The 12936-nt window shown below is 51.9% G+C and overlaps 1 protein-coding gene across 5 annotated transcripts in view; it reads left to right on the top strand.

Moving 5' to 3' along the window:
• RIN3 (Ras and Rab interactor 3) overlaps nucleotides 1-12936 on the top strand; it is a 185071-nt gene that overhangs the window by 126119 nt on the left and 46016 nt on the right. For 4 of the 5 annotated variants that reach the window (XM_033191533.1, XM_033191532.1, XM_033191537.1 and 1 more), the window contains one exon: nucleotides 9769-9860. In XM_033191533.1, the coding sequence (XP_033047424.1) occupies nucleotides 9769-9860 (92 nt within the window). Of the gene's footprint in view, nucleotides 1-2740; nucleotides 2917-9768; nucleotides 9861-12936 lie in introns of those variants that run through there. The other variant, XM_033191538.1, reaches the window with a different exon arrangement.

Here is a 12936-nt window from a genome sequence, read left to right as displayed (position 1 = left end):
GGTGATGTCGCAGAGGCATATCATATGCCTTGTGTCACCTCCAGGACATGGCACAGAGGGGTGTTGCAGTGGATACTTGTCAGTCCTGGCGTTTAGTTAGACATGTGTCCCCAGCATCATGCTGAACCGCAGGCCTGGTCCTGAGCAAGCCTACCTAGGCCCCTTCCCCTTCGCAGAGGCTCTTGTCAGTGAGCACCTGGGGCCCAGGGGCTGGGCTGGGAGTCTGTTCCTGGAGCTCATTCCCCATGGCAGTATGGCAGCCCCAGAGGGCCAAGCTGCACAGTGAAGATTCCCCAGAGCAGGACACCCCCGTCCCTCTCAATCCAGGAAGCACATTCTGTGCTCTGTCTGCAGCCTCTGCCCCCAGACATAAAAAAGGAGACAGGTTCTGCTTCAAGATGCTCACTCCAAAGTAATGCAAAGCCTAAGTGGACTGGCATAAGGGCTCTAGAGAGGGTTTCCAGACCTGGCTGGGTCCCACAGTCACCAAAGAGCGGGTTAAAAATACAGACTCCTCCCAGGAGATCCTGATTCAGTGGGTCTGGGGTGGGACACAGGAATCTGCATTTTTTGGGGGGTGGAGAGTTGGAGTGTCACTCTGTCACCAGGCTGGAGTGCAGTGGCATGATCTGGGCTCACTGCATCCTCCACCTCCCGAGTTCAAGCGACTGTCCTGCCTCAGCCTCCTGGGTAGCTGAGATTACAGGCACACACCACTACCTCCGGCTAATTTTTTTTTTGTATTTTTAGTAGACACAGGGTTTTACCATGTTGGTCAGGCTGCTCTTGAACTCCTGACCTCAAATATTCTGCCCATCTCAGCCTCACAAAGTAGGAATCTGCATTTATTTATTTATTATTTATTTATTTATTTTGAGACAGAGTCTCGCTCTGTCGCCCAGGCTGGAGTGCAGTGGCTGGATCTCAGCTCACTGCAAGCTCCACCTCCCGGGTTTACACCATTCTCTTGCCTCAGTCTCCCGAGTAGCTGGGACTACAGGCACCGGCAACCTCGCCCAGCTAGTTTTTTTTTTTGTATTTTTTAGTAGAGACGGGGTTTCACCGTGTTAGCCAGGATGGTCTCGATCGCCTCACCTCGTGATCCGCCCATCTCAGCCTCCCAAACTGCTGGGATTACAGGCTTGAGCCACCGCGCCCGCCCGGCCGGAATCTGCATTTATAATGAGCCTATCTCAGACCAGGGTTTGAGAACTGCTTCCAGGTGAATGATACCAATTGCTTAGCTGGGGGTCTCCTAGGGGCAGACTTTGGGACAGGATTCATATGCAAGGGGTGTTTCAGAACTGCCCTGGAGGAGAAAGCAGGAGGGAGTAGGGGAGCAGGAGTGGGAGTGGGAGAAGCCCAGTGAGGGTGCGACTGCAGGGTGACCCCAACCTCAACCTGGCCCTGTGGGCGACTCTGGAGCATAAAGTAAACCTGGGGCCACTCCTAGGCATGTGTGAGGCTCCAGCACCAGGACAATCCTTGATGGTCCTAAGGGCCAGAACTTAAGGCAAACCCCACTGAGGCTAGGGGATGGGTGTGTAGAGCTGGTAAAGCCATCAGGGTGGGTGGGGCGTCAGCAGTGATTTCGTGACTGGCTGCTGCTGATGGGGCATCTGTGCTGAGTGAGCCTTTGTGCTGTGACTGCCCACAGAGCTCCCTCTAACCGCTACAGCAATAACACCTTTAGGGAAGGTATTACCACTACAGTGACTCCAGCCCCCAGGGCTGTGCTGAGGATCAGACTCCATGATCCTTGGAAGGGGTTTAGCAGAGCACCTGGTGTGAAATAAGGGCTCAAAAAACAATCAAGCATGTTCTTATTGCTGTTATAGATAAAGAAACTGAGGCTGGGAATGAGACCTGCCTTGGTGTCACAACAAAGTTCTGAGCCGATTTGAACTCAAGTGTGTGTGACCCACAAGCCCCAGCTGCTTCTGCCCAGGAGACTGACTGCCAGGCCTGTGGCTGGGAGGATGCCTGTGCCGCCCCCTTCCAGCCGCTCCCTCCACATATGGGAGACATGAGGCCCTCTTTATGGAAGAATGATGTTGGGAGCCAGGCAAGGAAGGGCAGGAAGGGAACTTAAGGCAGAGGAGACAGCATGGGCAAACGCCTGGCAGTGGGAAAGCTGTGGGCAGCCTCAGGAGTGGCTTCATGGGCAGAACCGCATCATGGGTGGGAGGTAAGATGCTTGGAAAGCCTTGAATGCTGTGCCTGGGGATCACAGGGCCTTCCTTCCACAGGTGCTGTGAGCCTGTTGCTGATATCAGACTGCTCTTCAGCGAGCAACCTGGCCATAGCAGGTGGTGGGATTGAAGGAAGGGGAGAGCAGAGACCAGCAAGGGGCTGCTGCAGCCATACTGGCCCTGCGTGGAGGTGACTGCCCCAGGCAATGCCTAGGGGAACCAGAGGGGTGAGGGCAGCCACTGAGGGTGGGAGCAGGGGGAGAGCTGGGGTTTCCATCCTTGACGACAGGAGGACGGACATGCTTGATGGTTTCCTGAGTATTTATTTGGTGCCAGGTGCTCTGCTCAGCACCTTGCAAGGATCATGGGGCCTGATCCCCAGCACAGCCCTGGGCACTGCAGTCATTAGCCTCAAGAAGTGGGCGCCATTACCCAAAATGAGGAAGGAAGAGAGGAGCCTCTCAGGCCTGCCCCACCCTAGGATGTGCCCAGTGTTGTGACTAAGCTGCCACCCTCCTGTCCCAGAGGAGGAGATGGCAAGAGGAGGGGATGGCTGGCTGGGCATCCTTGCCCTAGGAGAAATCTCGTCACTGTGCCTGGAAAGCTCTGATCTATAGCCGGCCAGTCAGAAGCCCGCTGGTGGCCTGAGACCCAACTGCATCTGAAGTGGGGCAGTCTGGGGGAACGGAAGCCTTAAGTCTGCAGAGTCTAACTCTACATCCAGGTAGTTAGTGTCAGAATTGAGCTGAATTGTGTACCCAGTTGGTGTCTGGAGAGTTGGAGAATTGATTGCTAAGTGTTGGAAAACACTTCAGAGGGGGTTGTAAAATCAGTTTTTTTATGATTGGCTTTTTTCTTTTTAATGAAAAAGTAAACTGGACTAGAAACTATCAGAATCTCGTGTAGCTGCAAGAAGTCTCGTTTTGCTAAACTTTTGTTTCAGTGGTGTGTGGGTGTGTGGGTGTGTGTGTGTGTGTGTGCACACATGCTGTGTCATGATGTCAAAGGTATTTCTCTCTGGTTACAAAGGTTTGGAAAGCACCAGCTAAAGCAGAGACCTCCAGAGAGAGGCGCTGGCTCCCTGGGAAGCACACAAGCTGACCTTCCAGAGTGTGGGGAAAATGTCAGAATATTTATTCTAAAAATCCCTTTTTTTTTTTTTCTGGAGACGAATTTTCACTATTGTTGCCCAGGCTGGAGTGCAATGGTATGATCTCGGCTTACTGCAACCTCCGCCTCCTGGGTTCAAGCGATTCTCCTGCCTCAGCCTCCCACGTAAGTGGGATTACAGGCGCCCGCCACCATGCCCTCCTAATTTTTTTAAATATTTTTAGTAGAGATTGAGGTTTCACCATGTTGGCCAGGCTGGTCTCAAACTCCTGACCTTCAGGCGATCCACCCGCCTTGGCCTCCCAAAGTGCTGAGATTACAGGGGGCATGAGCCTCTGCACTCGGCCAGCTAAAAATTCCATTTTAAAAATTCCTATTGTTGTGAATGCTTTTTAGTGGATTTCATAGTTTATGAGGAAACACACACACATCAGGAAGGTTGCTTAATTTTTATGTTTTTTTAGTAGCCCTGACCTTGGGGGCCTGTGATTCCCACCGAAGGCTGCATGCACCAGGATCCCCTCAGGAGCTGTTTAAAAATGCAGATTCTTGGCTGGGCATGGTGGCTCACACCTGTAATCCCAGCACTTTGAGAGGCCAAATCACTGAAGGTCAGGAGTTCAAGACCAGCCTGGACAACAAGGTGAAACCCCAGTCTCTACTAAAAATACCAACATTAGCCGGGGGTGGTTGCAGGCACCTGTAATACCAGCTGCTTGGGAGGTTGAAGCAGGAGAACTGCTTGAACCCAGCACCTGTAATCCCAGCTACTTGGGAGGTTGAAACAGGAGAATTGCTTGAACCCAGCACGCAGAGGTTGCGGTGAGCCGAGCTCGCACCACTTCTCTCCAGCCTGGGTGCCAGAAAGAGAAAAAAAAAAAAAAAGTGGATTCTCAGCCTACCCCCAGACCCGATGCTAGGCAACCTTGGTTGGGAACCTTGGGAACCTAGCAATCTGCATTTCTAGCAGCTCCCTAGATGATTCTGATCCAGGCAGTCTACAGAGAATAAATGGGTATGGCGGCCCCAGTGGAGTCCCTCACAAGTGTCTAGTTCCCTTTTGGTCTTTTGTTGTCAGTGAGTGTTTAGGCGGAGGCCCCACCACCCCAGCACCCTGTCTGGAGGTTTTTCTTGGCATTTTCCAAGAACTAAGGACTCGGCATTTGGAGATGAGTAAGCCATGCATGGCAGCACCAGTTTCAAACACCTGCCTTCCCCATCTTCACACCCTGCTAATGTTTACTGAGGCATGAAACTGGCTTGCCCTCCAGACCCCAAACTGGGCAATTTTTCCAGGCTCCACCTTTGTCACAGAGCAGGAGGGCACCATGAGGACACACTGAAGCTGAGGCTGGAGGACTGCAGTATTTAGTTACTGTCTTTTATTACAGAATTGGGAGGAACCAACACAGGCTGTTCCAGCAGCTTAGGACCATTTACTTCTCAGCCCATCATAGGCATTGATGGAGTGTAAATGGGAGCAAGCTTGGGAAAAGGGGATCAGTTTGGTAAATTCTGTCATTTCTTCAAATATATCTACCTTATGGCCCAGCAGACTCACTCACATCTAGGAAGTTATTCAGTAGAAATACTAGCTTGAGGCCAGGTGTAGTGGCTCACACCTGTAATCCCAGCACTTTGGGAGGCTGAGGCAGGTAGATCACTTGAGGTTAGGAGTTTGAGACCAGCCTGGCCAACATAGAGAAAGCCCGTCTCTACTAAAAAAATATAAAAATTAGCCAGGCATGGTGGCACACACCTGTAGTCCCAGCTACTCAGGAGACTGAGGCAGGAGAATTGCTTGAACCCAGGAGGCGGAGGTTGCAGTGAGCCGAGATCACACCACTGCACTCCAGCCTGGGCAACAGAGTGAGAGTCCGTCTCAAAAAAGAAAAAAGGAATACTAGCTTGAGGGCAGAAAGATGATGTGCTCAATTCGTTCTTTGCAGCACAATTGGATCCAGTGGCAATTAGGAAATAATTTTTTGCTGAAAACAAGTAATCTAGGGGTTACAAGCCTGAACCCTCCATTCAGATGCGGGCTTTGTCACTTACAAGCTGTGGGAGAGGGGCAAGCCACTTAGTCTGTCTGTGCCCCAGTCTTCGGAGCTGTGAGATAAGCATAAGGAAAATACCTGCTTCGTGGAGTTGGTAAGAGGATTTAAAGAGCTAATATATGTAAAGTGCTTAAAACTGCTCCTGGACAATTAGTAAGCTCTGTAATGGTTAGCATTAATGAAAGAGAGAGAGAGAGAGAAAGACAGGAAGAGAGAGAGGGAGGGAGGGAGAGAGAGAAAGAAAGCAAGCTTGGATGACCATCAAAAGAAGAAAAATAGTGGCCAGGCACAGCGTCTCACACCTGTAATCCCAGCACTTTGGGAGGCCACTGTGTGGATCACCTGAGGTCAGGAGTTCGAGACCAGCTTGGCCAACGTGGTGAAAACCCAACTATACTGAAAATACAAAATTAGCTGGACGCGGTGGCACATGCCTGCAAACCCAGCTACTCAGGAGGCTGAGGCAGGAGAATTGCTTGAACCTGGGAGGCAGAGGTTACAGTGAGCCAAGATCATGCCATTGAACTCCAGCCTGGGCGACAGAGCGAGACTCCATCTCAAAAAAAAAAATTAAGTAAATGACGGTTATCCCATGGGATACTCTGCAGCACAGAAAAAGAAAGACGCCAGTATACATGTATGGACTTGCTCACTATATAGATCACTTTACTGTTCAGTAAAGAAAGCAAGCTGCAGAGCAATAGATGGAACATAGTGCCATTTTCATTTTTAAAATACGTGATGTGGGCCAGGCACAGTGGCTCACGCCTGTAATCCGAGCACTTTGGGAGGCGGAGGCAGGAGGGTCACTTGAGGCCAGGAGTTCAAGACAGGTCTGGACAATATAGTGTGACCCTAGCTCTACAAAAAAATTAAAAATATATAAAAAATAGTAAAATAAATGGTGTGAGTACATGTGTGCTTGGGCACGCATATGTGTGCGTTAAAGAAGGGCCAGCAAGGTTACTCTCCAGAGTGTAGACCAGCAGTCCCCAACCTTTTTGGCACCAGGGACCACTTCCATGGAAGACAGTTTTTCCATGGGCCAGGGATGGGGTGGGGATGGTTTCGGGAAGATTCAAGCACATTACATTTATTGTGCACTTTATTTCTTTCACTATTACATTGAAATATACAATGAAATAATTATACAACTCACCATGATATAGTACCAGTGGGAGCCTGAGCTCGTTCTCCTGCAACTAGATGGTCCCATTTGGAGGTGATGGGAGACAAAGACAGATCATTAGGCATAGAGTCTCAGAAGGAGCACAAAACCTAGACCCCTCACTCACATAGTTCACAATAGAGTTTGCGCTCCTATGAGAATCCAATGCTGCCGCTGATCTGGCAGGAGGTGGAGCTCAGGCGGTAATGCGAGGATGGGGAGCGGCTGTCAAGACAGATGAAGCTTTGCTCACTGGCCCGCTGCTCACCTCCTGCTGTGCAACTCAGTTCCTAACAGGCCATGGCCTGACACCAGTCTGTGGCCTGGGGGTTGGGGACCCCTGGGATAGACAGCAGGACCCTCTGGAGAATGGAGGACCTGCACATTTTAAGCACTTTTGTATTATATGACTTTGACTACAATAAATCTGTTTTTCTTTTCTAATTAAAAAAAAAATCCAACGTTTTAACAAATGTTGACAGTAGCACTTACATCACAGGATTGCTTCAAGGGTTAAGTGGGATAACAGGGAAAGCTCTTGGTGAGTGATTGATAAAGCTTAACAAGTGATAGTTCCCTTTCCTTAAAAAAAAATGTAGTAGATGATTTGTGATACTGATTGAAAGTTTTACCCTGTAGATAATCAAATTTTATATTGGTATATATTTTTAAATGGTTTAATATTTCTGTCAGAAACTTACTACTGGCTGGGGGGTCTTGGGCGAGTCCCTTAACCTCCCTGAGCCCCTGTGTCCCCTGTAAAAAAGAGGTACTAATGCCTGCCCTCAGGGTGCTGGTGATTTAGTACAAATATCACTTAAAGCCTCCAAAACACCTGGCCCCACACCTGACACATAGTAGATGTCCAGCAAACACCCACATCCTGTGTGTGCTTTCCTCTGGACGGAAGAGGCCGCCCCTGGGTGCAGTGGCGAATGGGCTGGGATGTGGAGAAGCAGAGACGCATGAGACCCTCGAACCCCAGGTCATGGAGGAAGAAGAGTCCATGGTGTGGCCTTGAGGGATGTGTAGAATCGTAGATGTAGGTGGTGGGGATGAGGGATTGTTCCCTCTATGTGTAAGCTCAGAGACAGGAAATGAGTGGGGAATACCCACCAGAGGAACTTGAGCGTGATCATTTGGGAGCCAGCAGGAGGCCCCTGAGTGTGGGGAAGGGACTGTGGAGAGCAGATGTTGGGGAGCAAGCCAGAAAGGCAGAGCAAGGCCAGACAAGGGGAGACCCTGGATGCTGGGATTCGAGTCTGGGGTGTGACTGCAGCTGCAACTGCAGCAGACTGAGTAGAACGATGAGGTGGCAGGAGGCTGTCCTGGCAGTCACGGGGTGGCACAGATGAGCTGAGCAGCCTCTGCTGGCCACTGTGATACTCACGGCGATGGAGGAACCATTGGAAACCCCACTGATAGGCCACCAGGTAACCGAAGTAAACTGAGGCAACTTGGGATGAATGTTGCTACCCTTCAGAATTTGAGCTGGGGTTAGTGGTGGTGGGCCAGGGCCTGAGATGGGAGTGCAGCACTGAGGGCCCATCCAGTCTGGCCATCAGAAGACCTCGGGTTGCAGCAGAATCACACAACAATGACAGAAGATGCCAACATCAACTGACTGGTCCCCAGCCCATTTGACAGTGGAGAAGCCCAAGGCCACCCCCAAGACCTGAGAAAAGGACCCAGAACCTGTGCCACAGCCTGCCCTGTCCTACTCTTCTGTAAACACAAGTGTCCCAGCTCCATCGAAGCGCTTCCCAAGAGGCCATGGGGGCACCTGGGAGGCCACAGAAGCTGACATCGCTGAGCAGAGGTGCCCCAGCAGGGGCCAGCCCCATCCCAGGCCGTCTCTGTTCTGCTATGCCTCCGGCTCAGCTCCTGAGTTTGGCTGGGTCTGTTCAGCAAATGGCCTTGGAGCGTCATGGTGAGTGCTAAGCACTGCAGGGCTTCGGAAACCCGGAAGGCAGCCCCCACCCATTCCAGGAGCTCCCAGGGCTCCCAGCCTCATGTCGCCAGGAGGATGAGTTGCAGACAGCAAAGCCATGAAGACCCCAGGGAGGAGGTAGCTCTGGCTGAGGCCATGGTGGGAGGCTCAGCAAATGATGGATGATGGGATTTCAGTGGGCATCAGGATTTGGGGAGAAAGTGGATGAAGCATGAGCAAGGGAGGGTAGAACAGGTTGTGAAGAAAATAGTGGTGGCTGCCAGGTCTTGATAACCACGCTGGGCACCCTCTCATCCATTCCTGTCTTCACAGAGGAGGAAATGGCCTCAGAGAACAGGGCAGGTGGGATAATGAGGAAGGAGCGGGAGACATGGCTGGAAAGGGGGTCCCCAGGCCTTAAACACTAGGAAGAAACATAGAATCAGGACCACCCATCTTGGGGCCCTGGCAGTGCCACATTCCCCTTTCTGACCCTGTGAAACAGCCCTGGGCCAAAAGTCAGGAGCCCTGGGCTCAGCACACAGTGTCTTCAACGACCACGTGGCCTGGCCATCCGTTTTCCTTTCCTGGCCCCTGTTTCCCGTCAGTCCGAACTCCTTCTGGAAGATCTCTGGAGGAAATCCTGAACAGTTCCCTATTGTGACCAAAGCCATGAGATGAACCTGCCTGACTGTGCGTTCGTCGGGGGCTGCCTGACTGTGCGTTCGTCGGGGGCTGCCTGACTGCGCGTTTGCTGGGAGATGCCTGACTGCGTTCATCAGGGACTGCCTGACTGTGCATTTGCAGGGAGATGCCTGACCGTGCGTTCGTCGGGGGCTTCTTGACTCTGCATTTGTTGGGAGATGCCTGACTGTGTGTTCATCGTGTTTGTCAGGGGCTGCCTGACTGTGCATTTGCTGGGAGATGCCTGACTGTGTGCTCGCTGCACATCTCAGTGTGTACCAGCAGTCAGAGGGCAGGGAGGAGTGGGCCACTCACTTTACCCTAAAGAATGCCTTTAGAGGAGCTGGCCTGGGCTCAGCAGGCCAGGAAAACTAAGAAGAAGCAGTGACTCCGCCCCCCAACTCCTGAGGAGGGTCTCCACCTCTCTGGGTCCCTGGTGCTGGCTCAGGACCTAGAGTTGACTGGATGCTCCTTCCACCTCAGGGTCTGCCCCTCAGCTCCAGGGAAGCTTCCAGGATATATGGAGACCCCGGCAGCCAGCAGAGATTGCCAGGGCTCTTCCTTTGTGGAGGCTGGAAATGGACACAGTGGCCCCAGACATGACTTCCGCCCCTCGTGTCTTCACAGAGACTTACTGCCCTTCACACTGCGGCTGCCCCAGGCCATCCTCGAGGCCAGCAGCTTCACGGACCTTGAGACCATCGCCAACCTGGGTCTGGGTGAGTCCTCTCCAAGGGGCCAGGGGAGCTGGTGGGGCATTAGGAACTGGGGCCCTAGGATTGCCCCAGGGGCCGCCTGTGCAGAAGGACAGCCTGAGTCCCAGCTCCCATGGGACCACCCACACCCCTGCCCCAGGCTGCCGAGCCGCATGACAGGGAGATGGACAGAGGCGTTTCTAAAGAGTCACCTCTATCAGCTGCCCAGGACGCCCTGAGGCCCAGTCACGTTTGGTCTAAGGGAGCAGGGCCTGGTTAGGACCAGAGAGGCTGGTGTGGTCCTGGGAGAAGCCGAGCTCAACCCCAGGGCCCTTCTGAGTAGGGGCCAGAGAGCTGGATCTGGCAGCCACCACAGTCCTGGCCCCTCATCGGCTGGAAAAGCAGCATGAATGTGACCATGAACTTGAGTGTGGCCCTCACAGGGGCCTGTCCTGTGCCCAAACAACTGACCCTAAGCATGCCCCACCCCACCCTTCCGAGTTCCTGAGGGGTAAACAGGGGAGAGGAAAAGAAGAAGGGGAGAGAGGACAGGGTGTGTCTGACCCCAGCCCTTTCACATAATTACAAAAAGAACTCACATTTAGTGAGCTCTTCCCATGTACAGGCGACGCCAAGCACCCTACAAGGATGCAGTCAGCAGGTGCCCACCTAGAACTAGGGCCTCACCTCGCTGGTGCTCAGGAAGCCCAAGCATGCCAAGTCTGTAGCTGCTGAGAGGCCAGGCCACCTGCCTCTTTCAGAATGTGTTAGGAGCAGATAATTTTTTTTTTTCTTTTTCTTTTCTTTTTTTTTTTTTTTGAAACAGGGTCTCACTCTGTTGCCCAGGTTGGAGTGCAGTGGCATGATCATGGCTCAGCCCAGCCCCAACTTCCCAGGCTCAGGTGATCCTCCCACCTTCACCTCCTGAGTAGCTGGGACTATAGGCGCACACCACCATGCCTGGTTAATTTCTTATATTTTGACATGGTCTCTCCATGTTGCCCAGGCTGGTCTCAAACTCCTGGCCCCAAGCGATCCTCCCACCTTGGCGTCCCAAAGTACTGGAATGACAGGTGTGAGCCACTGTGCCCGGCCCTGAGAATTTCTTACAGGGAAAGGGAGAGCGTGTTCCACACAGCAGCTTAGAAGCCACTGCAGGCCCCAGACCTTAACCTGGGGCCACTAGGTCACATTTACGAACAAAGCAGTTCATCAACAATCTTTAGTAAAACTCAACCATGCATAGGACACTGTGCTCCATGGGGCTGAGCATTGGTGCCTTGTTCACCAGTGTTGATGGAATGGAAGAAACAGTGACCCAGAGGGCAGAACCAGGTCACAGAGGAAGTGAGGGGCAGACCTGGGATCAAAGAAGACACCCCTTGGTTCCCAAGCCAGGCCACTGTTCACCGCTCAGAGGGGCCCATCAGGGCAGCAATGCAAGAGATACCACAAGGCAGCCATGGTCAGGGGCCGGGAAGCAGGAGGAGTTCTGGTCCTTGGGTGTTCGCGCTCCATGAGCAATGACTGCGTTCTAACCCCTTTAGCTGCCATTGGCTCAGCGCAGCTTCAAACAATCCTATAAAGCGAGTACTATTATTATAATTCCCCTTCTATGGCAGAGGAAACTGAGGCACAAGACGTTAAGTCATGTCCAGTGTCACACAGCATATGGCAGAGCTGGGATGAACCCAGGCCATTTAGCTCCCACACCTGCCATCGTCTCATGGTGCCTCTTAACTTTTTTTTTTTTTTTTTTTGAGACGGAATCTTACTCTGTCCCCCAGGCCGGAATGCAGTGGTGCGATCTTGGCTCACTGCAACTTCCACCTCCCAGGTTCAAGCAATTCTCCTGCCTCAGGCTCCCAAGTAGCTGGGACTACAGGCGCGTGCCACCACGCCCAGCTAATTTTTGTATTTTTAGTAGAGACGGGGTTTCACCATATTGGTCAGGCTGATCTTGAACTCCTGACCTCATGATCCACCTGCCTCAGCCTCCCAAAGTGCTGGGATTACAGGCATGAGCCACCACACTCAGCCGCCTCTTAACTCTTTATCCAAATTCTTCTAGGTCTAATTTACCCAGTTATAACCCTAAGGGCAAGTTTTCAGTTGCTATTGGGAATAAACTTGCTATTAAACTTTGCTTCCCAGAATTTAGTTGTTGGGCTCTTACCCTCCCAGGATCTTGGATGTGGGACAGGTGACAGTTTTGTAATTTGCACTTTTGTAAGGTGCAGATGACCTCCCCCTAGGGGTTCAATGACACCAACCATTGCAGAGCACTTGGCATTGTCTTATGTCATTTTTGTGCATTTTAAAGATAGAACACTGACCGGGCACGGTGGCTCATGCCTATAATCTCAGCAATTTGGGACACCGAGGTAGGGGGATCACCTGAAGTCAGGAGTTCAAGATCAGCCTGGTCAATATGGTGAAACCTCATCTCTACTAAAAACACAAAAGTTAGCTGGGCGTAATGGCGTGTGCCTGTAATCCCAGCTACTCTGGAGGCTGAGGCAGGAGAATTGCTTGAACCTGGGAGGCGGAGGTTGCAGTGAGCTGAGATTGCCCCACTGCACTCCAGCCTGGGCAACACACTGAGACTCTGCCTCAAAAAAAAAAAAAAAAAAAAAAAAAAGTTAGAACACCAAGTTTTAGCCCCGCTGGGAACCTTGTCTAACGTGCCCCAGACCAGATTTGCACCAAAGGCTTTCTGTCCTCAGCGGTTCTTGACCAGCTACGTGAAACATGCTCCACTTTTCCCTGAAGAAATCCTCAGGACTGGGCGTGGTGGCTCACACCTGTAAAGTGCCCCAGACGGGGCACTTTGTATTTGTACCCACTTTGTACTTTGTATTTGTACACTTGGGATTTGTACCAAGGGCTTTCTGTCTCTGAGCACAGCTTTTCTACTGCTCCTCAGCTGCACCTCCCCACCTTCTCTGTTGCTTTTGCAACGAGCAGTCAGTGGCCAGTTTGCAGGCCATGTTGGTAGAGTAAGGGATGCATGGCCTCAGTCTATGACACATTGCTGCACCTCTTGACCCCACTATGGAGTTTAGGCGTCCCTAGGACTGACTGCCGGGAGACTCCCTAC

The sequence above is a fragment of the Trachypithecus francoisi genome, unplaced genomic scaffold (assembly GCF_009764315.1).
Source record: "Trachypithecus francoisi isolate TF-2019V2 unplaced genomic scaffold, Tfra_2.0 Lachesis_group3, whole genome shotgun sequence".
NCBI lineage: Eukaryota > Metazoa > Chordata > Mammalia > Primates > Cercopithecidae > Trachypithecus > Trachypithecus francoisi.
This window is presented reverse-complemented; position numbering and strand designations above follow the sequence as displayed.